Source organism: Lagopus muta, chromosome 1, assembly GCF_023343835.1.
Source record: "Lagopus muta isolate bLagMut1 chromosome 1, bLagMut1 primary, whole genome shotgun sequence".
Classification (NCBI taxonomy): Eukaryota; Metazoa; Chordata; class Aves; order Galliformes; family Phasianidae; genus Lagopus; species Lagopus muta.
In genome coordinates, this window is record NC_064433.1 from 2,988,021 (window position 1) to 3,015,959 (window position 27,939).

Genomic DNA, 27,939 nt, shown 5'->3' on the forward strand with positions numbered 1-27,939 from the left:
AGAAATGGAGTTTGGAAAGGGAGCCTGGACTGAATCTTGTTTTACTGCTGTGTGGAAAAGCCGGGTTGACTTTTTGTCCCATGTCTCTCACTTCTCAGATGCCTGCTCAGTTGAAGGAGTTTGGGTTCATTCCAGCTGCTTTTGAGGCTTTGCGGGACACCAGGAAACAAGAGGGGGGTAAAGAGCAAATCCTAAATCAATAAGAAGCCTGCAGTGGCCAGAAAGTTACATACCTCTTGCTCCCTTACCCAGTTCCTGATTCATTTTGTTTTAATAGGACACCAGGAGGCATGCGAGAGCTGCATGGAGGAGCTAGAGGGTCTTACTGAACTTTTGCAAACTCCAAGAACAGATCCATCTGGTTTGCTCATGCCACTGTCTAAAGAAGCAACAGTGTTTTTGCTTTCCCTGTGCACAGGGGACGCCTCGCTGTTGTGGTCAGAGGGGCTAATGGGCTCTCCCCTCCCATTTGAGGGGAGGCAACAATCACTTTGGTCTGAAGCAACTTTTTCTCTATACCTTATGCATCATAAGCCTCAAAGCTCTGCTAAGGGAAATCACAGCCTGAACCTCCAGCCAGTCCAGCTCTTCATCAAAAGGTAATGCAGATCATGAAGAAGGGTTTGAAGAAATGACATAGGGTTTGAGGATCTCTTGGGACCTCAGAGCTGATGCACAACATGGGGCTGGCCAGAACATCAAAGTGCACATACAAGGTCTGATTTTATCATGTCTCAGTCCCAGGACTCAGACAGACTTTTTCGAGGAGATGGGCATCCTACTGTTTCACAGTCATCCTCTCCTCTCCTCTCCTCTCCTCTCCTCTCCTCTCCTCTCCTCTCCTCTCCTCTCCTCTCCTCTCCTCTCCTCTCCTCTCCTCTCCTCTCCTCTCCTCTCCTCTCCTCTCCTCTCCTCTCCTCTCCTCTCCTCTCCTCTCCTCTCCTCTCCTCTCCTCTCCTCTCCTCTCCTCTCTTTTCTCTTGTTAATTACTTTATTATACAGTAATTAAAAAAAGGAAAGGAAAAGAATGAAAAGCTAGAAGTCACTTCAGCACATTCTGCTTTTAAAGAAATAACTACTAGTTTCAAATGTACTAAATTAAGTAATCTTCATCCAGGTTTCTTCCTCCCTTTTAATCTTCATGCTTGACCGTGTGGTGGCAATCCCTGCAGATCTGTGCTAGGTGTTAAGCAGACACTGGGTGAGATGTGAGGCCAGGAGCGCTTCCAGGCTAAACAGACAAGGCAGACAGTGTTAATGCATTTTGCAGAGATACCCCATGGTCTCAGCTGACACTGCTGGGAACCCTGTCAGGAGACAGCAGAGGGGACTAGGGGGTAGATAAGATCACACAGAAAAATTGTATCTGCTGCTGGGATGTAAATTATCTTAGGGAAAAGAGGTAGGATAAACTCTGGTGTGCAGCTACCATGATGCCTAAGTGTTTTGGTCTGGGGAGGTGTGGCTCTCCAGGTTGACAGAATTTCCCTGGAAAAGGTTTTATTCCTTCAGCCTTGGCATGGAAGTGGTATCTTTTCCTCTGCAGGGACATGGGAAAGAAAAATGAGATCTTTTCACCCTCCCAGGGAGGTGTTCTGGCATCAGAGAAGCCAGAATGAATAGCAGTGACTTTGGCACAACTAAAGTTTGCTTCTGCAGAAGTCAGAAGCCACCCTCAGGACTCTGGGAGACTCTACTATGTTGAGCACCCCAGCAGACATCTATCTGAGCTCTTGTAAGTGGAGGGAGACCATGGTAAAAGATTGATAGGATGGATCCTGGTTTGAAGCAAGGTGAAAATGAAGTCTATTTGGTTATTCCCAAATCAGATCCCTCCAGGATACTGCAGAGAATATAACCCTGAGCCAGGATCCAGGCAGGAGCTGAACTATGGACTGGATTAAAAAGGACTCAGGTTTCTTTGTACTGATTCAGTCTTAAGGCCAGGGAGGACGAGACACTTGGCAACACTCTGTTTGAAGATAATCACATTAACTTTAGGCAACACAGTGGGTGGAAATCTCTAATTTCTGAGCATCCACTCAGGTCTTTAAGTACTTCTTTCTTGTGAATAACAGACTGCAAGGAAATGTTTTATATCATCTCGGATCACAGAAATGCAGGGTGACAGTTTAACAGCCTGTTTCTGTACAACATTTAGGCACACTCTGTGCCAGGATAACAATTGCCCAACTTTGTGCCAAGTTCAGTACATCCTATTTCTCCTACTCTTTCTTGTCATACAGATTTTCGTAAAGCCTGTGTACCCCCAACTCTCTCAGGACTTCTCCTCTCCCCATTCTCTGTAATTAAACAAAAATAGTTGACAGCTACTGTCAAAGCCAGTTCCAGCTCTCCAGAATTTTTCAGCAAATAATAAGAGAAAGTCTGAAATAAGAAGACAGGAGAATTCAACGGAGAAGAAGCAAAATCTCAGCACTTCTAAAGGGACCTAATTCAGAGAAGGTACACTGACGCTACTGAAGAGCAGGGAAAAACAATGCTTAAATTTGTCTGCTGCCTGGTGAGACATGGGAACCAGCAGATAGAAGGGGGGGGAGATACTGCATAATATACAGTCCCTGTGTCTCATCCAGACAAAACAGTCCCAGTTCCTTCAGTCACTCCCTGTAAGACTTGTTCTCCTGAGCATTCACTGCTTCTTTGCCCTTCCTTGGACGAGCTCCAAGGCCTCAATGTCTTCCTTGTAGTGAAGGGCACAAAACTGAATACAGTATCTGAGGTGTGGCCTCACCAGAGCTGAGTACAGGAAACAATCACTTCCCTGCTCCTTTGGACTGCACTATTACTGATACAGGCCCGGATGCCACGGTCACCTGGGCACAGTGCTGGCTCATGTTCAGCTGAGCGTTGACCTACATGCTGTCATCCCTTTCTTCCACACAGCCTTCCAGCCACTCTGCCCCAAGCCTGTACCATTGCATGGGGTTACTGTGACAAAACTGCAGGACACGACACTTGGTCTTGTTGAGCTTCATCCTGTTGGCCTCAGTCCAGCGATGCAGCCTGTTCAGATCCCTCTCTAGGGCTCTCCTTCTCTTGAGTAATTGAACACTTCCCTTCAACTTGGTGTCGCCTGCAGACTTACTTACAGGCCCCAAGTCTGATCCTTGGGGAAAACCACTTGTGACCATTCGCCATCTGAATTTAACCCCATTCACTACCACTCTCTGCGCTCAGCCATCCAGCTAGTTCTTTACACAAGAGTGCACCTGTCCAGGCCAAGAATTGACAGCTTCTCCAGGAGAATACTGTGGGAGACAGTGTCAAAGGCTTTGCTAAAGTCTAGGTAGACTATGTCAACAGACCTTCCCTTCATCAACTAGGCAGGTCAACTAGTCATAGAAGGAGATGAGGTTGGTCAGGCAGAACCTGTCTTTCATGTGTCCATGCTGACTGGGCCTAATTCCCTGGCTGTCCCTACAATAGTCGTGTGATTGCACTCGAGATGATCTATTCAGTAACATTTCCTGGCACCAAGGTCAGGCTGACAGGCCCGTAGTTCCCCAGATCCTCCTTATGACCCTTCTTGTAGATGGAAGTCATGATGTCAAGCTTCCAGCTCTCTGGGACCTCTCCTATTAACTAGGGTCACTGATAGATGTTGAAAATTGGCTTGACAATCAAGTCTGCCAGCTCACTCAGCACCCTTGGGTGGATCCCATCTGGCCCCATGGACTTGTGACAATACAGGTGGACTAGCAGATCTCAGTAACTGTTTCCACCTGAATACTGAGGAGTTCATTCTGCTCTTGTTTGTCTTCCCCCTTATCCATTGATCCTTATCCTTATCATTCACAGCCCTGTGCTCTACAGCATCAAAACACTGTACAACATAGAGAGCCACACCACCACTCCTCCTTTCTTTTCTGTCCCTCCTCAGGAGCTTATAGCCATTTATTGCAATAGTCCAATTGTGGGAGTGATCTCACCATGTTTTAGTAATGGCAATGAAGTCATAGTTTGCCTGCAACACAACATCTTCGAGCTCCTCCTACTAGCTGTCCATGTTATGCGCATTGGTGTAAAAGCAGACATCAACCTAACTGCCAAATAAACCTCCCCATGGTCAAAAAAGCCAAAATTTGTGCTATGGCACCAGCCTCTCAGCCATATATTTGTCACACAGGTTCTCCTGATTCATTCAGAATTCCTCTCTATTCTTCACAGAATCTCTACAAAGCCTACAAACAGGAGGGGAACCATCTCTTGGAAAGGGTAGATAAGTGCAGGACAAGGGGAAATGGTTTGAAGTTGAGGGAGGGAAGATTTAGGTTGGATGTCAGGGGGAAATTCTTTACAGAGAGAGTGGAGAGGTGCTGGAACAGGCTGCCCAGAGAGGTTGTGGATGCCCCGTCCATCCCTGGAGGTGTTCAAGGCCAGACTGGATGGGGCCCTGGGCAGCCTGGTCTGGTATTAAACGTGGGGGTTGGTGGCCCTGTGTGAGGCAGGGCGGTTGGAGATTCCTGATCCTTGAGGTCCCTCCCAACCCTGGCCATTCTGTGATTCTGTGAGGCTCTGCCTTCCCTGCTCGCCCTGCCTGCGCCAACAGCCGTGCCACAGTCTGTTTGCTGGCTCTGGCTCTGTTCCGCCACGTTCCTGGTTGATCACGCTCCCGAGAGCAGCCTTTGTACGTTCAGCATTTGACCACGTCACAGAATCACAGAATCACAGAATCACCCGGGTTGGAAGGGACCCCAAGGATCATGTAGTTCCAACCCCCCTGCCTAGCAGGGCCACCAAACATACACATTCAGATCAGGTTGCCCAGGACCCCGTCCAACCTGGCCTTAAACTCGTCCAAGGACGGGGCATCCACAACTTCCCTGGGCAGCCCGTTCCAGGGCCTAACCACTCTCCTAACCACATCACTCCTGGCTCCGCTCACAGCGCCACAGAGCCACTGTGCTTCCACACTGTGAGGGGACTGCGGGTCCCTGCCTCTCCCTGAACTGTTTCCCGCAGATCTCTTGCGATGGCTCGGCTTCGTTCTCATCCTCTTCCCCCGTTCCCATCTTAGCAAAAGTTGATTTCCCTACTAAATGCGCCGACTTTCTCAGCCGCTTTCTCGTCTTGTGAACTGACACAAGTGTGAATACGGGTGTCTGACAGTGGCACAGATGGTTCTGTGGCTGAACCACAAGTCCTCTCACAGGCACCTGTGCTGCTGCAGGGCCCGTCGCAGGGCTTCGTGCAACCCCGTTACCCAGCGTAAGGGCTGGACAACCACAGGGCCAGTCACAACGGCAGGGCCTGTCACCAGGGTTGAAGCAAGTGCAGGCTCCGTTACGACAGCTGGAGCACCTGCCGACTCCGCTGGAGGGTTGGAGCGGTTGCAGGGCCTGCTGAGGTGTCATCAGCTGCAGAGATCTCCAGGGATGGAGCATCCACAAGCTCTCTGGGCAGCCTATTCCAGCACGTCAGCACTCTCTCGGTGAAGCACTTCCTCCTGCCATCCACCCTGAACCTTCCCTGGCTGAGCTGAGAACCGTTCCCCCTCAGAGCTGACATGCAGGAGGAAAGCCCGAGCTGTGACGCAGCTGGAAGCAGCCCTGGACCTGGCATGCACCCTGAACACGGTGGCATCCCAAGCCCAGACACAAGCCCAGAACCGGGCTGCTCCTGCCAGTGCGGCCTGGGTTCTTGAGGAATGTAGGCCGTGTGCCGCGCTGGGGATGTGGCCCGAACCCAGCTCAGCCCGCACTGGGCCAGGTGAAGTGAGGTCTGGGAGAGCGCATTCATGGAGGAGACAACCGTGTTGACAAGGCCCCTACCTGTGCCCACCTCAGCAAAAGCAGGGAAGGATGAAGCTGACAAATGTGTGTGTGGGGGGGGGAATCTCTGATCTTTATTGTGTTGGACTTTTTGGACCAGAGCAAGCAGGGGAGATGGGAGGGGGGTGTGACCCTGCACATGGCAGGGGGGGGTTGAAACTAGATGATGGTTGTGGTCTTTTCAACCCACTCTATGACGGGCGCTCGGCTGCTCCTACGCAGACTTGGGGGCTGTGTGTGGGGACTTTGTCTCTGAAGTTGTTCCTGGGAGCAGCTTCATTCCCGCGATGTCCTCCGCCGTTGAGCCCGCGTCCTGCTGCCTCCTTGGCGTGAGCTGCGGGAATTTTGAGCCCGACGTCTCTGCGGAGGAGGGCTGCGGGTGCGGGTGCGCCGTCGCTGCCTGGACGGTCCCCTGCGTCCGGGCACTCTGGAAGCCCTCGGGGATCTCGAAGTGGCAGATCTTGACCGGGTGCCGCTCCGCTGCCCTGGGGCTGGCGTTTGCCGGCTGCCACGGCGTCTTCTTGGCCGGCTCCGGGAACTCGGGGCCCGACCTCGCAGCGGGGAGCGGCTTCGTGTGCGGCTTCTTCCGCGCTGCCTGGGACGTCTCCTGCGAGCAGCTGCCGGGGACGCCCTGGAGGACCCTGATGCCCTCCGCCTGGTGGTTGTGTGGGAGTCGCTCTCAGCACTCGGGGCTGCTGAATGTCTGCTCCCACGGCGTCCTTGCAGCTGCTCAGAGGCAGCCTGATCCTCCGGTGACCGTGGGCCATTTGTCTCCTGCTCAGTCTCAGGCACCCTGGGCAGGTCGCTGTGCTCAGGCAGCTGGGAACTCTGTGATGTCGTCCCCAGTGCTGCCTGGCTGGCGGGCATGGAGCCCAAGGTCTCAGGCTCCATGGAGCTGCTGGATGGTCCCGGAGCCCTCTCGCTGGCAGTGCAGGGCCCAGCAAGCTCGGTGTTGGCACTGGAGGCTGTAAAGGGAGGCAGGGAGGTCATGAGTCTGAAGCTGCAGCACCACAGTGGGATCTGCCATCCCACTTGGGGTGGACAGACTCTGGCAAAGCTGCCCTGAGCACTGATTGCCTCTTACCGGTACGCAGGGCAGCACAGCTGTTGCACTCCCACGTGGCTGTGTTGTCATTCAAGTGGGAGCACTGTCGGTGGGTGCCCTCAGCAGCGCAGGAGCTGCACAGGAGCAGCTGCCAGGGCCTGGGGAAGCAAAGCGGTTGTGGCCGTGAGGACCAAGTGAGGCAAGCCAGGGAGTGCCCAGCACAGCACATCTCTGGTGCTCAGTCCTTGCTCCGCCAGCCTGTGGAGAGGCTGAGATCCCCCACAGAGCCGCAGTGAGCTGCTGCGGTAACTCACCCACTGCTCTCGGCCTGCTCTCTGCCTCCATGGTACAGGCATTCGCTGGCATCACAGTGGCTGTGCCTCTGGACAACTGCTTCATATCCGTCGTTGTCATCGCATGTCGTTCTTCTACATGAGAAGGGAGAGGAAGTCATGAGCCCCCAGTGCTCCAACATAAGATCCAAGCTTATCCAAACATATCCACCCCAACTCTACTTCCGGATTCTCTATGTAGCTGGGGCACGTGCTCATGAGACAGCCAAGGGCCAGACCTGCAAAGGCAGTCCCTGGGCAGGCTCAGCACAACAGCCTTAATGTCAGTCGTAATAGGAAGAATGACACCAACCTGTATGGGATTGGGATCCCCTGAATGGCCATTTCTGCAAAGAACAGATAGTTGTCTCGACAAGCAGCGCACTGGAATCTCAAAGCGCCAACAATCGAGGCCTGTTGCTGCAGGAGAAGCACAAGCAGGGTGAGCGTGAGCAGTGCCTGGTGCTGCTGAGCACCAAGCGTGCGTGCAGCGTGAGGGGAGGGCTCCTACCTGGATGCAGCCCCGGTGGAACCAGGCATGTTGGCATGCTGGGCAAACCAGGGTATGATAGGACAAGCTGTCCCCCACAGGCTCAAGGCAGATGAGGCAGTTGGTGCCTTCTGATGGAGCTTCGGAAATGTCCTGTTGAGGGCGGTGTTCCGAACAGTAGGTCCTGGGGGAAGAGGGAAGACGTGGTCACAGTGAGAAGTGCTGTGAGGAGGGCAGAGGAGCAGGAAGGAGCCTCAGGCCCTGCCTCTGTCTCTGGCAGGCTGCTGGGAGGTGTAAGTGCGGGTTCCTCCCTGGCTTGGCTGCTGCTGCCGGCCCTTACCTGTGGTTCCCAAAAAACTGGGTGACACATTCCCCGTCCATGGCACAGGGCAGATGGAAGCTTCGCTGACAGCTCCTCGCCACGCATGTGATGGCAGCCCCCCTCTCGCCACAAACAAAGCATTGCTGGAAAGAGCAGAACAAACCAGTCAGCAACAGACATCAGGGCCTCAGTGGTTGGCCGCACACCTCTGGGCACAGCCAGCTGGGTCACATTCTACAAAGATGCCTAGCAGACAGGGCTCATCTCCTGTGGCAGCACTTTGTCGTGGAGGTGGTTGGAAGGGCTGCGATTGCTTTCCTTGGTCCAGACTAAACTGGTGTGAGCCCCTCCTGGCACAAATCTGCCTGCTCCGTGCAGGTCCTCACCTGCTTGGTGGCCTGTTTGACTGCACGTCTGATGGCATCAACAGGGAGGCCCAAAGTTCCCGACTGTGTTGGTCTTGCTACAGAAGGGATTTTGGCAAACACCTGTAGGAGAGAAAAGAGCAGGACCTCATTAGGACAGAAAGGAAAGGAGCATCCCTGTCAGGAATCAGGAAGGAGCCCATGGGGGAACTCACCAAGCAGAACTCATGGACATGAATCCCACTTTCAGAAAGCATGTTCCCGCAGATGTCCGGGTCGACATCTGCCCGGCCACACAGGATGCACACTGCAGAGGAGAGAGCAAATGTGAGCAGCGGTGAGCAGCTGGCAGGGCCAGGTGTCCCTGAGGGCCGTCCCCAGGGTCCTGCTCTGGAGCGGTGGAGGCGGTGGAGGGGAAGGGGCTGTGGCAAGGCCAAGGCAGGCACAGGCCAAGCCAGACCCCCTTGCCAAGGAGCAGAGGGGCCCTGCCTTGCGGCAGCTGGGGCATCCGTGCCTGTGCTTTCCTTGCCTCCCACCTGCAGACAGAGCCCCAGCACTCCTCTGCCTGTTGGCAGGAGCTGTGCACAGGGATGCTGTGCTCTCACCTGGCTCCTGCGAGCCGGAGGCCTTCCTCTTCCTATCGGACATGATTGTGCGTTGATAGCGAGCACTGCGAGAGTCCTTGCTCTCTCTGCGCCTCACCAGACCGCACTGACGCTCTGCCTGAGCCCGGCAGCCTTTGCTCTGCTCCAAGCTTCGCGCATCACAATGGCCGCTCTGTGACACCCACTGTGACATCGCGGTTGTTGCGTCACAGAGGGTGTGGGCGCGGGCCCTCAAGCAAGAGGGTGGCAGCCCTTGCAGGCAGCACAGAGTGAGGACCCGGTGCTGCTGTGCAGCAGAGGAAGGACGGCCTCCCTCAACCTGCTGGCACTGCTCCTCGTGGCAGATGCTGGAGTCGTCGTTCCCTTGGGCTCATTTGCAGCCCTGGTGCCACGCCAGCGCTTCTGATCTGAGCCTAGTCTAGTAAAGATTGCAAGTGAACAGCATATTTGGTGTCTAGTGTGTGGTGAGTGACTTTTTACAAGGTCTGGTAGGGATAGGACATGGCTTAATCTAGTTTTAATCTAGAAGAGGAGATCAGATTCAGTCTTAGAGGAAATTCTTTTCTGCGAGATTGGTGAGGCAGGGGCACAGGCTGCCCAGAGAAGCTGGATGGGGCCCTATTCCAAGCTTCTACGGTGTCAAATCTGGCACGGCAGGTGGTTGGGATTAGTGCAGCTTGTAAGGTCCCTTCCAACCCGAGTCTTTCTGTGATACTTTGGTAACAAACTCTGCTGCTGTACCGTAGCCACGACCTTAGCGTCGTATCTTCAGTGTTTGTCTAAAGCGCACAGCTCCAGGGTCTGCTTCTGTGCGACAGGCAGCAAGGAAAGTGTAAATGATGTGCGTAAAGACACGTATGTGATTCCGTATGAAGCTTGGTTGAAGGAACAGAAAGGAAACCCCAAAACATCATGGTAGTGAGCTGCCCAAGCATATTCCTTCTAGCGTGGCTTGAGTGTTTGTGACTGCAGCTGAGCTCAGCTTTAAGCTCTCTCTTCCTTTGGAGCCTTTTTCAGTGCAGTGACATTTTGGCTCCTTTTCTTCTCTCTCCAGAGAGAAAACCGGCCTGCTCCCATTTTCCCAAACTTTTGTCATTCCTCTTTATTCCTTTAAGTTACTGTTTCATTGTTTTATTTAACCTGAGTGTTTGAGTGTTCAAATACTTTTACTAGACAGCCATAGGGAAGTCCCACTGAAGGTGAAAAATTCCAAGACTTTGCGAAGAAGTGAAGAAAGGCCCTGCAGCTCACTCAGCAGTGATGAGTCGAGCCAGAGATGTAAAGCAGGCTGGCATCTTGCCTTGCGGAATGACGAGCATTTGTCTTTGGGTCTGTCCAGCTCAGAAGAACCATTTATCTACATGCATCAAAGCTTCAACCGTTCTGCAGTCAGTGGAGGGAAACTGGCCTACCCAGGCCACGATTCCCTTCAAGTCTACATCTAAATTTTGGCAGGAAAACTGCGTTGGGTGAGATGAAGATCCAGCCTGGCAGGGGGTCAGTGACCACCTCAAAAGACACGGGTGTTAGTCGAGAGTGTGCTGGTAGATCATCCTGAGCTCTGCTTTCTGCTCTGAAAGGCTGTTTGCCCTGTAAATTGTAGGTGAAAGGAGAGGTTTAAGGGGACTGGCAAAAGACAGTCCAGTAAGAATTGCTGTGGCTACCAGCAGACAGTTGGTTTGTTTTTACAGCGTTTCCATATTTCTTTCTTTATAAACATTTTTCTAGTCTTGTTCCTGTGGAAATGACGTGGATCTCAATTCCCTGAAGCCACGTGGATCCCAATTCCGTGAAGCCAGAGTAGTCCCTGAAATAAGCAACGCTGCTCTGAGTCTGAACTTGTCAAAGGCCGTTCAAGTTTGGCACCAAAAGTAGGCGTGATTCCCGGCCCTGTGGGTCTCAGTGGCTGCTCCCTGCCACCCTCCGTGGCATCGTGGTCACCACCTCATGGGGGATGTGGGTGCGGGCCCTCATCTCCCACGCAAGAGGGTAACAGCTCCACAGCTTCTCCGAGCAACCTATTCCAGTGCACCACTGCCCTCCAACTCAAGAATTTCCTCCCAGCCTCAAATATTTATCTTTTGTCTTTGTTCAATTTTGTGCACCACCTCCAAGCACAGCTAGTTCCCTCTGGTTTCCCTCGACACCTTTCCACTTGCCTGGGTGACGTACCAGATCTTCTTTGAAAGGATACTCTTCCCCCCTTCATGGCAGAGAAAGAATCACTTCCATACCATGAAATCAGATATCCCTTTTCCAATTGCTTTGTCAGCATCCCTTCAAGGGGATCCCAGATGCCTGGCTTCCTTGCCCACCAAGTCCGGGCCACGGGCCCCATTCTCCTGTTATCAGAGCAGCCAGGGAGCACAGTGCTCACCCGCGTGACGGCTGAAGTCTTTTCCCATATCTCTCAGCTCGGCCGTGGTCAGGAGTTGAACAGGAGGTTACTGTCGCCTCTGTGAGCTGTGCCTCTTCTGCCTCCCGTTCTTACCGTCATAGAATCATAGATCCCAGAATCTTTAAGGAGGTTTGGAGAAGACCTCTAAGATTGCCTAGTCCAACTGTCCACCTCTCACCGATATTGCCCACTAAACCATGCCCCTAAGTTCGACATTACTATTGCGTCCAGTTCTGGAGCCCCCAGCACAGGAAGGACGTGGAGTTGTTGGAGCAGAGCCAAGGGAGGGCCATGAAGGTGATCAGAGGGCTGGAGCACCTCCCCGATGGGGACAGGCTGAGGGAGCTTTGGGCTGTTCAGCCTGGAGAAGAGAAGGCTCCAAGAAGACCTTATTGCGGCCCATCAGTTCTCGACTGGGGGCTATGGAAAAGCTGGGGAGGGACGTTTTATAAGGGCATGTTGCGACGGGGCGAGGGGAAATGGCTTTAAGCTGGAAGGGGGTAGATTTGGGCTAGATACTAGGAAGTCATGCTTTACTGTGAGGGTGGTGAGACACTGGAACAGGTTGCCCAGCGAGGCTGTGGATGCCCCCTCCCTGGAAGCATTCCAGGCCAGGCTGCATGGAGCTGTGAGCAGCCTGGTCTGCTGGGGGTGTCCCTGCCTAAAGCGGAGGTTGTGACGTGCGGAATCAAACTCTGTAACCCAAGTAAGATTACAAAGCAGGTCTGGTTTATTCAGTGCTGCGCAGACACCAGGTGCAAGGGGGATAGATCCACCTGCCCTGCGCAGCGTCTGGAAAAACCATGCTAGAGATATAGGCCAAACTAATATATAACCAACAGTTTTCCTGGAATTGGGATACATATTCATTACACCCCCGAGAGTTCATTAGCGTGCAGACCCTCCCCTCGTGCTCGTGCACAGTGGGTCGTGGGATGAAGATTTGTTGTCTCCCTCGCGAGGGCTTCTGACTTTTCTCGCTGTAAACTTCTGACCTTTCGGGGGGGGATCCCCCCAAACCGGTTTCCTGTTGCCCTGTGGCCATCTGATCACCTCCCTGCCAAAGGTGCTTGGGTTGTTCTCAAACCCTTGTCTTTATGGCCTTCATCCCCCGAGACCTGAACAGCTGCATTTCTGGGTAGGCACTCAGTTTGGGTAGCTGCGTACTTTTTGGCAAGAGCTTTCTTTGTGGTGGAGGCCTTGGCTAGGTTTGTTGTGAAGGAGGAAGCCAATAGGTGAGGTGGTCTGCTGAGCTGGGAGGGAGGCTTTCCATGGGAAGAGGGGTTGGCCAGCAGGGACAGGGAGGTGACTGTCCCCCTCTACTCTGCTCTTGTGAGGCCCCATCTGGAGTACTGTGTCCAGGTCTGGAGCCCCCAGTAGAGGAAGGACAGGTGGTGGAGAGGGCCAGAGCAGAGCCACGAAGACCATCAGGGGACTGGAGCACCTCCCCTACAAAGACAGGCTGAGGGAGCGGGGCTTGTTCAGCCCGGAGAAAAGAAGGCTGCAGGGTGACCTCATTGTACCTAAAGGGAGCCTACAAACAGGAGGGGAACCATCTCTTGGAAAGGGTAGATAAGTGCAGGACTAGGGGAAATGGTTTGAAGTTGAGGGAGGGAAGATTTAGGTTGGATGTCAGGGGGAAATTCTTTGCAGAGAGAGTGGAGAGGTGCTGGAACAGGCTGCCCAGAGAGGTTGTGGATGCCCCGTCCATCCCTGGAGGTGTTCAAGGCCAGACTGGATGGGGCCCTGGGCAACCTGGTCTGGTATTAAACGTGGGGGTTGGTGGCCCTGTGTGAGGCAGGGCGGTTGGAGATTCCTGATCCTTGAGGTCCCTCCCAACCCTGGCCATTCTGTGATTCTGTGAGGCTCTGCCTTCCCTGCTCGCCCTGCCTGCGCCAACGGCCGTGCCACAGTCTGTTTGCTGGCTCTGACTCTGATCCGCCACGTTCCTGGTTGATCACGCTCCCGAGAGCAGCCTTTGTACGTTCAGCATTTGACCACGTCACTCCTGGCTCCGCTCACAGCGCCACAGAGCGACTGTGCTTCCACACTGTGAGGGGACTGCGGGTCCCTGCCTCTCCCTGAACTGTTTCCCACAGATCTCTTGCGATGGCTCGGCTTCGTTCTCATCCTCTTCCCCCGTTCCCATCTTAGCAAAAGTTGATTTCCCTACTAAATGCGCCGACTTTCTCAGCCGCTTTCTCGTCTTGTGAACTGACACAAGTGTGAATACGGGTGTCTGACAGTGGCACAGATGGTTCTGTGGCTGAACCACAAGTCCTCTCACAGGCACCTGTGCTGCTGCAGGGCCCGTCGCAGGGCTTCGTGCAACCCCGTTACCCAGCGTAAGGGCTGGACAACCACAGGGCCAGTCACAACGGCAGGGCCTGTCACCAGGGTTGAAGCAAGTGCAGGCTCCGTCACGACAGCTGGAGCACCTGCCGACTCCGCTGGAGGGTTGGAGCGGTTGCAGGGCCTGCTGAGGTGTCATCAGCTGCAGAGATCTCCAGGGATGGAGCATCCACAAGCTCTCTGGGCAGCCTATTCCAGCACGTCAGCACTCTCTCGGTGAAGCACTTCCTCCTGCCATCCACCCTGAACCTTCCCTGGCTGAGCTGAGAACCGTTCCCCCTCAGAGCTGACATGCAGGAGGAAAGCCCGAGCTGCAACACAGCTGGAAGCAGCCCTGGACCTGGCATGCACCCTGAACACGGTGGCATCCCAAGCCCAGACACAAGCCCAGAACCGGGCTGCTCCTGCCAGTGCGGCCTGGGTTCTTGAGGAATGTGGGCCGTGTGCCGCGCTGGGGATGTGGCCCGAACCCAGCTCAGCCCGCACTGGGCCAGGTGAAGTGAGGTCTGGGAGAGCGCATTCATGGAGGAGACAACCGTGTTGACAAGGCCCCTACCTGTGCCCACCTCAGCAAAAGCAGGGAAGGATGAAGCTGACAAATGTGTGTGTGGGGGGGGGAATCTCTGATCTTTATTGTGTTGGACTTTTTGGACCAGAGCAAGCAGGGGAGATGGGAGGGGGGTGTGACCCTGCACATGGCAGGGGGGGGTTGAAACTAGATGATGGTTGTGGTCTTTTCAACCCACTCTATGACGGGCGCTCGGCTGCTCCTACGCAGACTTGGGGGCTGTGTGTGGGGACTTTGTCTCTGAAGTTGTTCCTGGGAGCAGCTTCATTCCCGCGATGTCCTCCGCCGTTGAGCCCGTGTCCTGCTGCCTCCTTGGCGTGAGCTGCGGGAATTTTGAGCCCGACGTCTCTGCGGAGGAGGGCTGCGGGTGCGGGTGCGCCGTCGCTGCCTGGACGGTCCCCTGCGTCCGGGCACTCTGGAAGCCCTCGGGGATCTCGAAGTGGCAGACCTTGACCGGGTGCCGCTCCGCTGCCCTGGGGCTGGCGTTTGCCGGCTGCCACGGCGTCTTCTTGGCCGGCTCCGGGAACTCGGGGCCCGACCTCGCAGCGGGGAGCGGCTTCGTGTGCGGCTTCTTCCGCGCTGCCTGGGACGTCTCCTGCGAGCAGCTGCCGGGGACGCCCTGGAGGACCCTGATGCCCTCCGCCTGGTGGATGTGTGGGAGTCGCTCTCAGCACTCGGGGCTGCTGAATGTCTGCTCCCACGGCGTCCTTGCAGCTGCTCAGAGGCAGCCTGATCCTCTGGTGACCGTGGGCCGTTTGTCTCCTGCTCAGTCTCAGGCACCCTGGGCAGGTCGCTGTGCTCAGGCAGCTGGGAACTCTGTGATGTCGTCCCCAGTGCTGCCTGGCTGGTGGGCATGCAGCCCAAGGTCTCAGGCTCCATGGAGCTGCTGGATGGTCCCGGAGCCCTCTCGCTGGCAGTGCAGGGCCCAGCAAGCTCGGTGTTGGCACTGGAGGCTGTAAAGGGAGGCAGGGAGGTCATGAGTCTGAAGCTGCAGCACCACAGTGGGATCTGCCATCCCACTTGGGGTGGACAGACTCTGGCAAAGCTGCCCTGAGCACTGATTGCCTCTTACCGGTACGCAGGGCAGCACAGCTGTTGCACTCCCACGTGGCTGTGTTGTCATTCAAGTGGGAGCACTGTCGGTGGGTGCCCTCAGCAGCGCAGGAGCTGCACAGGAGCAGCTGCCAGGGCCTGGGGAAGCAAAGCGGTTGTGGCCGTGAGGTCCAAGTGAGGCAAGCCAGGGAGTGCCCAGCACAGCACATCTCTGGTGCTCAGTCCTTGCTCCGCCAGCCTGTGGAGAGGCTGAGATCCCCCACAGAGCCGCAGTGAGCTGCTGCGGTAACTCACCCACTGCTCTCGGCCTGCTCTCTGCCTCCATGGTACAGGCATTCGCTGGCATCACAGTGGCTGTGCCTCTGGACAACTGCTTCATATGCGTTGTTGTCCTCCCATGCTGGTAATCTACAAGAAAAGGGAGAGGAAGTGATGAGCCCCCAGTGCCCCAACATAAGATCCAAGCTTATCCAAACATATCCACCCCAACTCTACTTCCGGATTCTCTATGAAGCTGGGGCACGTGCTCATGAGACAGCCAAGGGCCAGACCTGCAAAGGCAGTCCCTGGGCAGGCTCAGCACAACAGCCTTAATGTCAGCTGAATTGGGCAGAAGGACACCAACCTTAATGGGATTCGGATCCCCAGAATAATCATTTCTGCAAAGAACAGAATGCTGTCTCGACAAGCAGCGCAGTGGAAGCACAAAGAGCCAGCAATCAAGGCCTGTTGCTGCAGGAGAAGCACAAGCAGGGTGAGCGTGAGCAGTGCCTGGTGCTGCTGAGCACCAAGCGTGCGTGCAGCGTGAGGGGAGGGCTCCTACCTGGATGCAGCCCCGGTGGAACCAGGCATGTTGGCATGCTGGGCACACCAGGGTATGATAGGACAAGCTGTCCCCCACAGGCTCAAGGCAGATGACGCAGTGGGTGCCTTCTGCTGGAGCTTCGGAAATGTCCTGTTGAGGGCGGTGCTCCGGACAGAAGGTCCTGGGGGAAGAGGGAAGACGTGGTCACAGTGAGAAGTGCTGTGAGGAGGGCAGAGGAGCAGGAAGGAGCCTCAGGCCCTGCCTCTGTCTCTGGCAGGCTGCTGGGAGGTGTAAGTGCGGGTTCCTCCCTGGCTTGGCTGCTGCTGCCGGTCCTTACCTGTGGTTCCCAAAAAACTGGGTGACACATTCCCCGTCCATGGCACAGGGCAGATGGAAGCTTCGCTGACAGCTCCTCGCCACACATGTGATGGCAGCCCCCCTCTCGCCACAAACAAAGCATTGCTGGAAAGAGCAGAACAAACCCGTCAGCAACAGACCTCAGGGCCTCGGTGGCTGGCCCCACACCTCTGGGCACAGCCAGCTGGGTCACATTCTACAAAGATGCCTAGCAGACAGGGCTCATCTCCTGTGGCAGCACTTTGTCGTGGAGGTGGTTGGAAGGGCTGCGATTGCTTTCCTTGGTCCAGACTAAACTGGTGTGAGCCCCTCCTGGCACAAATCTGCCTGCTCCGTGCAGGTCCTCACCTGCTTGTTGGCCTGTTTGACTGTACGTCTGATGGCATCAACAGGGAGGCCCAAAGTTCCCGACTGTGTTGGTCTTGCTACAGAAGGGATTTTGGCAAACACCTGTAGGAGAGAAAAGAGCAGGACCTCATTAGGACAGAAAGGAAAGGAGCATCCCTGTCAGGAATCTGGAAGGAGCCCATGGGGGAACTCACCAAGCAGAACTCATGGACATGAATCCCACTTTCAGAAAGCATGTTCCCGCAGATGTCCGGGTCGACATCTGCCCGGCCACACAGGATGCACACTGCAGAGGAGAGAGCAAATGTGAGCAGCGGTGAGCAGCTGGCAGGGCCAGGTGTCCCTGCGGGCCATCCCCAGGGTCCTGCTCTGGAGCGGTGGAGGCAGTGGATGGGGAAGGGACTGTGGCAAGGCCAAGGCAGGCACGGGCCAAGCCAGACCCCCTTGCCAAGGAGCAGAGGGGCCCTGCTTTGCGGCAGTTGGGGCATCCGTGCCTGTGCTTTCCTTGCCTCCCACCTGCAGACAGAGCCCCAGCACTCCTCTGCCTGTTGGCAGGAGCTGTGCACAGGGATGCTGTGCTCTCACCTGGCTCCTGCGAGCCGGAGGCCTTCCTCTTCCTATTGGACATGATTGTGCGTTGATAGCGAGCACTGCGAGAGTCCTTGCTCTCTCTGCGCCTCACCAGACCGCACTGACGCTCTGCCTGAGCCCGGCAGCCTTTGCTCTGCTCCAAGCTTCGCGCATCACAATGGCCGCTCTGTGACACCCACTGTGACATCGCGGTTGTTGCGTCACAGAGGGTGTGGGCGCGGGCCCTCAAGCAAGAGGGTGGCAGCCCTTGCAGGCAGCACAGAGTGAGGACCCGGTGCTGCTGTGCAGCAGAGGAAGGACGGCCTCCCTCAACCTGCTGGCACTGCTCCTCGTGGCAGATGCTGGAGTCGTCGTTCCCTTGGGCTCATTTGCAGCCCTGGTGCCACGCCAGCGCTTCTGATCTGAGCCTAGTCTAGTAAAGATTGCAAGTGAACAGCATATTTGGTGTCTAGTGTGTGGTGACTTTTTACAAGGTCTGGTAGGGATAGGACATGGCTTAATCTAGTTTTAATCTAGAAGAGGAGATCAGATGCAGTCTTAGAGGAAATTCTTTTCTGCGAGATTGGTGAGGCAGGGGCACAGGCTGCCCAGAGAAGCTGGATGGGGCCCTATTCCAAGCTTCTACGGTGTCAAATCTGGCACGGCAGGTGGTTGGGATTAGTGCAGCTTGTAAGGTCCCTTCCAACCCGAGTCTTTCTGTGATACTTTGGTAACAAACTCTGCTGCTGTACCGTAGCCACGACCTTAGCGTCGTATCTTCAGTGTTTGTCTAAAGCGCACAGCTCCAGGGTCTGCTTCTGTGCGACAGGCAGCAAGGAAAGTGTAAATGATGTGCGTAAAGACACGTATGTGATTCCGTATGAAGCTTGGTTGAAGGAACAGAAAGGAAACCCCAAAACATCATGGTAGTGAGCTGCCCAAGCATATTCCCTCTAGCGTGGCTTGAGTGTTCGTGACTGCAGCTGAGCTCAGCTTTAAGCTCTCTCTTCCTTTGGAGCCTTTTTCAGTGCAGTGACATTTTGGCTCCTTTTCTTCTCTCTCCAGAGAGAAAACCGGCCTGCTCCCATTTTCCCAAACTTTTGTCATTCCTCTTTATTCCTTTAAGTTACTGTTTCATTGTTTTATTTAACCTGAGTGTTTGAGTGTTCAAATACTTTTACTAGACAGGCATAGGGAAGTCCCACTGAAGGTGAAAAATTCCAAGACTTTGCGAAGAAGTGAAGAAAGACCCTGCAGCTCACTCAGCAGTGATGAGTCGAGCCAGAGATGTAAAGCAGGCTGGCATCTTGCCTTGCGGAATGACGAGCATTTGTCTTTGGGTCTGTCCAGCTCAGAAGAACCATTTATCTACATGCATCAAAGCTTCAACCGTTCTGCAGTCAGTGGAGGGAAACTGGCCTACCCAGGCCACGATTCCCTTCAAGTCTACATCTAAATTTTGGCAGGAAAACTGCGTTGGGTGAGATGAAGATCCAGCCTGGCAGGGGGTCAGTGACCACCTCAAAAGACACGGGTGTTAGTCGAGAGTGTGCTGGTAGAGCATCGTGAGCTCTGCTTTCTGCTCTGAAAGGCTGTTTGCCCTGTAAATTGTAGGTGAAAGGAGAGGTTTAAGGGGACTGGCAAAAGACAGTCCAGTAAGAATTGCTGTGGCTACCAGCAGACAGTTGGTTTGTTTTTACAGCGTTTCCATATTTCTTTCTTTATAAACATTTTTCTAGTCTTGTTCCTGTGGAAATGACGTGGATCTCAATTCCCTGAAGCCACGTGGATCCCAATTCCGTGAAGCCAGAGTAGTCCCTGAAATAAGCAACGCTGCTCTGAGTCTGAACTTGTCAAAGGCCGTTCAAGTTTGGCACCAAAAGTAGGCGTGATTCCCGGCCCTGTGGGTCTCAGTGGCTGCTCCCTGCCACCCTCCGTGGCATCGTGGTCACCACCTCATGGGGGATGTGGGTGCGGGCCCTCATCTCCCACGCAAGAGGGTAACAGCTCCACAGCTTCTCCGAGCAACCTATTCCAGTGCACCACTGCCCTCCAACTCAAGAATTTCCTCCCAGCCTCAAATATTTATCTTTTGTCTTTGTTCAATTTTGTGCACCACCTCCAAGCACAGCTAGTTCCCTCTGGTTTCCCTCGACACCTTTCCACTTGCCTGGGTGACGTACCAGATCTTCTTTGAAAGGATACTTTTTCCCCCCTTCATGGCAGAGAAAGAATCACTTCCATACCATGAAATCAGATATCCCTTTTCCAATTGCTTTGTCAGCATCCCTTCAAGGGGATCCCAGATGCCTGGCTTCCTTGCCCACCAAGTCCGGGCCACGGGCCCCATTCTCCTGTTATCAGAGCAGCCTGGGAGCACAGTGCTCACCCGCGTGACGGCTGAAGTCTTTTCCCATATCTCTCAGCTCGGCCGTGGTCAGGAGTTGAACAGGAGGTTACTGTCGCCTCTGTGAGCTGTGCCTCTTCTGCCTCCCGTTCTTACCGTCATAGAATCATAAATCCCAGAATCTTTAAGGAGGGTTGGAGAAGACCTCTAAGATCGCCTAGTCCAACTGTCCACCTCTCACCGATATTGCCCACTAAACCATGCCCCTAAGTTCGACATTACTATTGCGTCCAGTTCTGGAGCCCCCAGCACAGGAAGGACGTGGAGTTGTTGGAGCAGAGCCAAGGGAGGGCCATGAAGGTGATCAGAAGGCTGGAGCACCTCCCCGATGGGGACAGGCTGAGGGAGCTTTGGGCTGTTCAGCCTGGAGAAGAGAAGGCTCCAAGGAGACCTTATAGCGGCCCATCAGTTCTCGACTGGGGGCTATGGAAAAGCTGGGGAGGGACGTTTTATAAGGGCATGTTGCGACGGGGCGAGGGGAAATGGCTTTAAGCTGGAAGGGGGTAGATTTGGGCTAGATACTAGGAAGTCATGCTTTACTGTGAGGGTGGTGAGACACTGGAACAGGTTGCCCAGCGAGGCTGTGGATGCCCCCTCCCTGGAAGCATTCCAGGCCAGGCTGCATGGAGCTGTGAGCAGCCTGGTCTGCTGGGGGTGTCCCTGCCGAAAGCGGAGGTTGTGACATGCGGAATCAAACTCTGTAACCCAAGTAAGATTACAAAGCAGGTCTGGTTTATTCAGTGCTGCGCAGACACCAGGTGCAAGGGGGATAGATCCACCTGCCCTGCGCAGCGTCTGGAAAAACCGTGCTAGAGATATAGGCCAAACTAATATATAACCAACAGTTTTCCTGGAATTGGGATACATATTCATTACACCCCCGAGAGTTCATTAGCGTGCAGACCCTCCCCTCGTACTCGTGCACAGTGGGTCGTGGGATGAAGATTTGTTGTCTCCCTCGCGAGGGCTTCTGACTTTTCTCGCTGTAAACTCCTGACCTTTTGGGGGAGCATCCCCCCAAACCGGTTTCCTCTTGCCCTGTGGCCGTCTGATCACCTCCCTGCCAAAGGTGCTTGGGTTGTTCTCAAACCCTTGTCTTTATGGCCTTCATCCCCCGAGACCTGAACAGCTGCATTTCTGGGTAGGCACTCAGTTTGGGTAGCTGCGTTCTTTTTGGCAAGAGCTTTCTTTGTGGTGGAGGCCTTGGCTAGGTTTGTTGTGAAGGAGGAAGCCAATAGGTGAGGTGGTCTGCAGAGCTGGGAGGGAGGCTTTCCATGGGAAGAGGGGTTGGCCAGCAGGGACAGGGAGGTGACTGTCCCCCTCTACTCTGCTCTTGTGAGGCCCCATCTGGAGTACTGTGTCCAGGTCTGGAGCCCCCAGTAGAGGAAGGACAGGTGGTGGAGAGGGCCAGAGCAGAGCCACGAAGACCATCAGGGGACTGGAGCACCTCCCCTACAAAGACAGGCTGAGGGAGCGGGGCTTGTTCAGCCCGGAGAAAAGAAGGCTGCAGGGTGACCTCATTGTACCTAAAGGGAGCCTACAAACAGGAGGGGAACCATCTCTTGGAAAGGGTAGATAAGTGCAGGACAAGGGGAAATGGTTTGAAGTTGAGGGAGGGAAGATTTAGGTTGGATGTCAGGGGGAAATTCTTTACAGAGAGAGTGGAGAGGTGCTGGAACAGGCTGCCCAGAGAGGTTGTGGATGCCCCGTCCATCCCTGGAGGTGTTCAAGGCCAGACTGGATGGGGCCCTGGGCAACCTGGTCTGGTATTAAACGTGGGGGTTGGTGGCCCTGTGTGAGGCAGGGCGGTTGGAGATTCCTGATCCTTGAGGTCCCTCCCAACCCTGGCCATTCTGTGATTCTGTGAGGCTCTGCCTTCCCTGCTTGCCCTGCCTGCGCCAACAGCCGTGCCACAGTCTGCTTGCTGGCTCTGGCTCTGTTCCGCCACGTTCCTGGTTGATCACGCTCCCGAGAGCAGCCTTTGTACGTTCAGCATTTGACCACGTCACTCCTGGCTCCGCTCACAGCGCCACAGAGCCACTGTGCTTCCACACTGTGAGGGGACTGCGGGTCCCTGCCTCTCCCTGAACTGTTTCCCGCAGATCTCTTGCGATGGCTCGGCTTCGTTCTCATCCTCTTCCCCCGTTCCCATCTTAGCAAAAGTTGATTTCCCTACTAAATGCGCCGACTTTCTCAGCCGCTTTCTCGTCTTGTGAACTGACACAAGTGTGAATACGGGTGTCTGACAGTGGCACAGATGGTTCTGTGGCTGAACCACAAGTCCTCTCACAGGCACCTGTGCTGCTGCAGGGCCCGTCGCAGGGCTTCGTGCAACCCCGTTACCCAGCGTAAGGGCTGGACAACCACAGGGCCAGTCACAACGGCAGGGCCTGTCACCAGGGTTGAAGCAAGTGCAGGCTCCGTCACGACAGCTGGAGCACCTGCCGACTCCGCTGGAGGGTTGGAGCGGTTGCAGGGCCTGCTGAGGTGTCATCAGCTGCAGAGATCTCCAGGGATGGAGCATCCACAAGCTCTCTGGGCAGCCTATTCCAGCACGTCAGCACTCTCTCGGTGAAGCACTTCCTCCTGCCATCCACCCTGAACCTTCCCTGGCTGAGCTGAGAACCGTTCCCCCTCAGAGCTGACATGCAGGAGGAAAGCCCGAGCTGCAACACAGCTGGAAGCAGCCCTGGACCTGGCATGCACCCTGAACACGGTGGCATCCCAAGCCCAGACACAAGCCCAGAACCGGGCTGCTCCTGCCAGTGCGGCCTGGGTTCTTGAGGAATGTGGGCCGTGTGCCGCGCTGGGGATGTGGCCCGAACCCAGCTCAGCCCGCACTGGGCCAGGTGAAGTGAGGTCTGGGAGAGCGCATTCATGGAGGAGACAACCGTGTTGACAAGGCCCCTACCTGTGCCCACCTCAGCAAAAGCAGGGAAGGATGAAGCTGACAAATGTGTGTGTGGGGGGGGGAATCTCTGATCTTTATTGTGTTGGACTTTTTGGACCAGAGCAAGCAGGGGAGATGGGAGGGGGGTGCGACCCTGCACATAGCAGGGGGGGGGTTGAAACGACAGGCGTTCGGCTGCTCCTACGCAGACTTGGGGGCTGTGTGTGGGGACTTTGTCTCTGAAGTTGTTCCTGGGAGCAGCTTCATTCCCGCGATGTCCTCCGCCGTTGAGCCCGCGTCCTGCTGCCTCCTTGGCGTGAGCTGCGGGAATTTTGAGCCCGACGTCTCTGCGGAGGAGGGCTGCGGGTGCGGGTGCGCCGTCGCTGCCTGGACGGTCTCCTGCGTCCGGGCACTCTGGAAGCCCTCGGGGATCTCGAAGTGGCAGATCTTGACCGGGTGCCGCTCCGCTGCCCTGGGGCTGGCGTTTGCCGGCTGCCACGGCGTCTTCTTGGCCGGCTCCGGGAACTCGGGGCCCGACCTCGCAGCGGGGAGCGGCTTCGTGTGCGGCTTCTTCCGCGCTGCCTGGGACGTCTCCTGCGAGCAGCTGCCGGGGACGCCCTGGAGGACCCTGATGCCCTCCGCCTGGTGGTTGTGTGGGAGTCGCTCTCAGCACTCGGGGCTGCTGAATGTCTGCTCCCACGGCGTCCTTGCAGCTGCTCAGAGGCAGCCTGATCCTCCGGTGACCGTGGGCCGTTTGTCTCCTGCTCAGTCTCAGGCACCCTGGGCAGGTCGCTGTGCTCAGGCAGCTGGGAACTCTGTGATGTCGTCCCCAGTGCTGCCTGGCTGGCGGGCATGGAGCCCAAAGTCTCAGGCTCCATGGAGCTGCTGGATGGTCCCGGAGCCCTCTCGCTGGCAGTGCAGGGCCCAGCAAGCTCGGTGTTGGCACTGGAGGCTGTAAAGGGAGGCAGGGAGGTCATGAGTCTCAAGCTGCAGCGCCACAGTGGGATCTGCCATCCCACTTGGGGTGGACAGACTCTGGCAAAGCTGCCCTGAGCACTGATTGCCTCTTACCGGTACGCAGGCCAGCACAGCTGTTGCACTCCCACGTGGCTGTGGTGTCATTCAAGTGGGAGCACTGTCGGTGGGTGCCCTCAGCAGCGCAGGAGCTGCACAGGAGCAGCTGCCAGGGCCTGGGGAAGCAAAGCAGTTGTGGCCGTGAGGACCAAGTGAAGCAAGCCAGGGAGTGCCCAGCACAGCACATCTCTGGTGCTCAGTCCTTGCTCCGCCAGCCTGTGGAGAGGCTGAGATCCCCCACAGAGCCGCAGTGAGCTGCTGCGGTAACTCACCCACTGCTCTCGGCCTGCTCTCTGCCTCCATGGTACAGGCATTCGCTGGCATCACAGTGGCTGTGCCTCTGGAGAAGTGCTTCATATGCGTTGTTTTCCTCCCATGCTGGTAATCTACAAGAGAAGGGAGAGGAAGTGATGTGCCCCCAGTGCCCCAACATAAGATCCAAGCTTATCCAAACATATCCACCCCAACTCTACTTCCGGATTCTCTATGAAGCTGGGGCACGTGCTCATGAGACAGCCAAGGGCCAGACCTGCAAAGGCAGTCCCTGGGCAGGCTCAGCACAACAGCCTTAATGTCAGCCGAATTGGGCAGACGGACACCAACCTGTATGGGATTCGGATCCCCAGAATGGCCATTTCTGCAAAGAACATATTGCTGTCTCGACAAGCAGCGCAGTGGAAGCACAAAGAGCCAGCAATCAAGGCCTGTTGCTGCAGGAGAAGCACAAGCAGGGTGAGCGTGAGCAGTGCCTGGTGCTGCTGAGCACCAAGCATGCGTGCAGCGTGAGGGGAGGGCTCCTACCTGGATGCAGCCCCGGTGGAACCAGGCATGTTGGCATGCTGGGCACACCAGGGTATGATAGGACAAGCTGTCCCCCACAGGCTCAAGGCAGATGAGGCAGTTGGTGCCTTCTGCTGGAGCTGGGTAAGTGTCCTGTTGAGGGCGGTGCTCCGGACAGAAGGTCCTGGGGGAAGAGGGAAGACGTGGTCACAGTGAGAAGTGCTGTGAGGAGGGCAGAGGAGCAGGAAGGAGCCTCAGGCCCTGCCTCTGTCTCTGGCAGGCTGCTGGGAGGTGTAAGTGCGGGTTCCTCCCTGGCTTGGCTGCTGCTGCCGGCCCTTACCAACGGTACCCAAAAAAGTGGGTGACACATTCCCCGTCCATGGCACAGGGCAGATGGAAGCTTCGCTGACAGTTTGTCACCACGCATGTGATGGCAGCTCCCCTCTCGCCACAAACAAAGCATTGCTGGAAAGAACAGAACAAACCCGTCAGCAACAGACCTCAGGGCCTCGGTGGCTGGCCCCACACCTCTGGGCACAGCCAGCTGGGTCACATTCTACAAAGATGCCTAGCAGACAGGGCTCATCTCCTGTGGCAGCACTTTGTCGTGGAGGTGGTTGGAAGGGCTGCGATTGCTTTCCTTGGTCCAGACTAAACTGGTGTGAGCCCCTCCTGGCACAAATCTGCCTGCTCCGTGCAGGTCCTCACCTGCTTGTTGGCCTGTTTGACTGCACGTCTGATGGCATCAACAGGGAGGCCCAAAGTTCCCGACTGCGTTGGTCTTGCTTCAGAAGGGATTTCGGCAAACGCCTGTAGGAGAGAAAAGAGCAGGACCTCATTAGGACAGAAAGGAAAGGAGCATCCCTGTCAGGAATCAGGAAGGAGCCCATGGGGGAACTCACCAAGCAGAACTCATGGACATGAATCCCACTTTCAGAAAGCATGTTCCCGCAGATGTCCGGGTCGACATCTGCCCGGCCACACAGGATGCACACTGCAGAGGAGAGAGCAAATGTGAGCAGCGGTGAGCAGCTGGCAGGGCCAGGTGTCCCTGAGGGCCGTCCCCAGGGTCCTGCTCTGGAGCGGTGGAGGCGGTGGAGGGGAAGGGGCTGTGGCAAGGCCAAGGCAGGCACAGGCCAAGCCAGACCCCCTTGCCAAGGAGCAGAGGGGCCCTGCCTTGCGGCAGCTGGGGCATCCATGCCTGTGCTTTCCTTGCCTCCCACCTGCAGACAGAGCCCCAGCACTCCTCTGCCTGTTGGCAGGAGCTGTGCACAGGGATGCTGTGCTCTCACCTGGCTCCTGCGAGCCGGAGGCCTTCCTCTTCCTATCGGACATGATTGTGCGTTGATAGCGAGCACTGCGAGAGTCCTTGCTCTCTCTGCGCCTCACCAGACCGCACTGACGCTCTGCCTGAGCCCGGCAGCCTTTGCTCTGCTCCAAGCTTCGCGCATCACAATGGCCGCTCTGTGACACCCACTGTGACATCGCGGTCGTTGCGTCACAGAGGGTGTGGGCGCAGGCCCACAAGCAAGAGGGTGGCAGCCCTTGCAGGCAGCACAGAGTGAGGACCCGGTGCTGCTGTGCAGCAGAGGAAGGACGGCCTCCCTCAACCTGCTGGCACTGCTCCTCGTGGCAGATGCTGGAGTCGTCGTTCCCTTGGGCTCATTTGCAGCCCTGGTGCCACGCCAGCACTTCTGATCTGAGCCTAGTCTAGTAAAGATTGCAAGTGAACAGCATATTTGGTGTCTAGTGTGTGGTGAGTGACTTTTTACAAGGTCTGGTAGGGATAGGACATGGCTTAATCTAGTTTTAATCTAGAAGAGGAGATCAGATGCAGTCTTAGAGGAAATTCTTTTCTGCGAGATTGGTGAGGCAGGGGCACAGGCTGCCCAGAGAAGCTGGATGGGGCCCTATTCCAAGCTTCTACGGTGTCAAATCTGGCACGGCAGGTGGTTGGGATTAGTGCAGCTTGTAAGGTCCCTTCCAACCCGAGTCTTTCTGTGATACTTTGGTAACAAACTCTGCTGCTGTACCGTAGCCACGACCTTAGCGTCGTATCTTCAGTGTTTGTCTAAAGCGCACAGCTCCAGGGTCTGCTTCTGTGCGACAGGCAGCAAGGAAAGTGTAAATGATGTGCGTAAAGACACGTATGTGATTCAGCATGAAGCTTGGTTGAAGGAACAGAAAGGAAACCCCAAAACATCATGGTAGTGAGCTGCGCAAGCATATTCCTTCTAGCGTGGCTTGAGTGTTCGTGACTGCAGCTGAGCTCAGCTTTAAGCTCTCTCTTCCTTTGGAGCCTTTTTCAGTGCAGTGACATTTTGGCTCCTTTTCTTCTCTCTCCAGAGAGAAAACCGGCCTGCTCCCATTTTCCCAAACTTTTGTCATTCCTCTTTATTCCTTTAAGTTACTGTTTCATTGTTTTATTTAACCTGAGTGTTTGAGTGTTCAAATACTTTTACTGGACAGCCATAGGGAAGTCCCACTGAAGGTGAAAAATTCCAAGACTTTGCGAAGAAGTGAAGAAAGGCCCTGCAGCTCACTCAGCAGTGATGAGTCGAGCCAGAGATGTAAAGCAGGCTGGCATCTTGCCTTGCGGAATGACGAGCATTTGTCTTTGGGTCTGTCCAGCTCAGAAGAACCATTTATCTACATGCATCAAAGCTTCAACCGTTCTGCAGTCAGTGGAGGGAAACTGGCCTACCCAGGCCACGATTCCCTTCAAGTCTACATCTAAATTTTGGCAGGAAAACTGCGTTGGGTGAGATGAAGATCCAGCCTGGCAGGGGGTCAGTGACCACCTCAAAAGACACGGGTGTTAGTCGAGAGTGTGCTGGTAGAGCATCTGCTTTCTGCTCTGAAAGGCTGTTTGCCCTGTAAATTGTAGGTGAAAGGAGAGGTTTAAGGGGACTGGCAAAAGACAGTCCAGTAAGAATTGCTGTGGCTACCAGCAGACAGTTGGTTTGTTTTTACAGCGTTTCCATATTTCTTTCTTTATAAACATTTTTCTAGTCTTGTTCCTGTGGAAATGACGTGGATCTCAATTCCCTGAAGCCACGTGGATCCCAATTCCGTGAAGCCAGAGTAGTCCCTGAAATAAGCAACGCTGCTCTGAGTCTGAACTTGTCAAAGGCCGTTCAAGTTTGGCACCAAAAGTAGGCGTGATTCCCGGCCCTGTGGGTCTCAGTGGCTGCTCCCTGCCACCCTCCGTGGCATCGTGGTCACCACCTCATGGGGGATGTGGGTGCGGGCCCTCATCTCCCACGCGAGAGGGTAACAGCTCCACAGCTTCTCCGAGCAAGCTATTCCAGTGCACCACTGCCCTCCAACTCAAGAATTTCCTCCCAGCGTCAAATATTTATCTTTTGTCTTTGTTCAATTTT

At 55.3% G+C, this 27,939-nt stretch overlaps 2 protein-coding genes across 2 annotated transcripts; both read right to left on the minus strand.

The window, feature by feature from the left end:
- Positions 1-14,536: 14,536 nt before the first annotated feature.
- Positions 14,537-17,613, minus strand: LOC125686167 (PHD finger protein 7-like). Its single transcript, XM_048929890.1, has 10 exons — positions 17,421-17,613; positions 17,030-17,121; positions 16,836-16,937; positions 16,468-16,592; positions 16,149-16,311; positions 15,951-16,057; positions 15,620-15,733; positions 15,345-15,463; positions 15,166-15,225; positions 14,537-14,889 (listed from the first exon to the last, which is right to left on the minus strand). Exons 1-10 carry the CDS (start codon positions 17,611-17,613, stop codon positions 14,537-14,539), a joined length of 1,428 nt encoding a protein of 475 aa, XP_048785847.1.
- Positions 17,614-22,903: 5,290 nt separating this feature from the next.
- Positions 22,904-26,041, minus strand: LOC125686191 (PHD finger protein 7-like). The gene is given in 10 exon segments (XM_048929923.1): positions 22,904-23,344; positions 23,482-23,654; positions 23,774-23,892; positions 24,049-24,162; positions 24,380-24,544; positions 24,546-24,740; positions 24,897-25,021; positions 25,265-25,366; positions 25,459-25,550; positions 25,849-26,041. Coding segments are annotated over 10 exon segments (1,719 nt in total).
- Between the last annotated feature and the right edge of the window lie 1,898 nt (positions 26,042-27,939).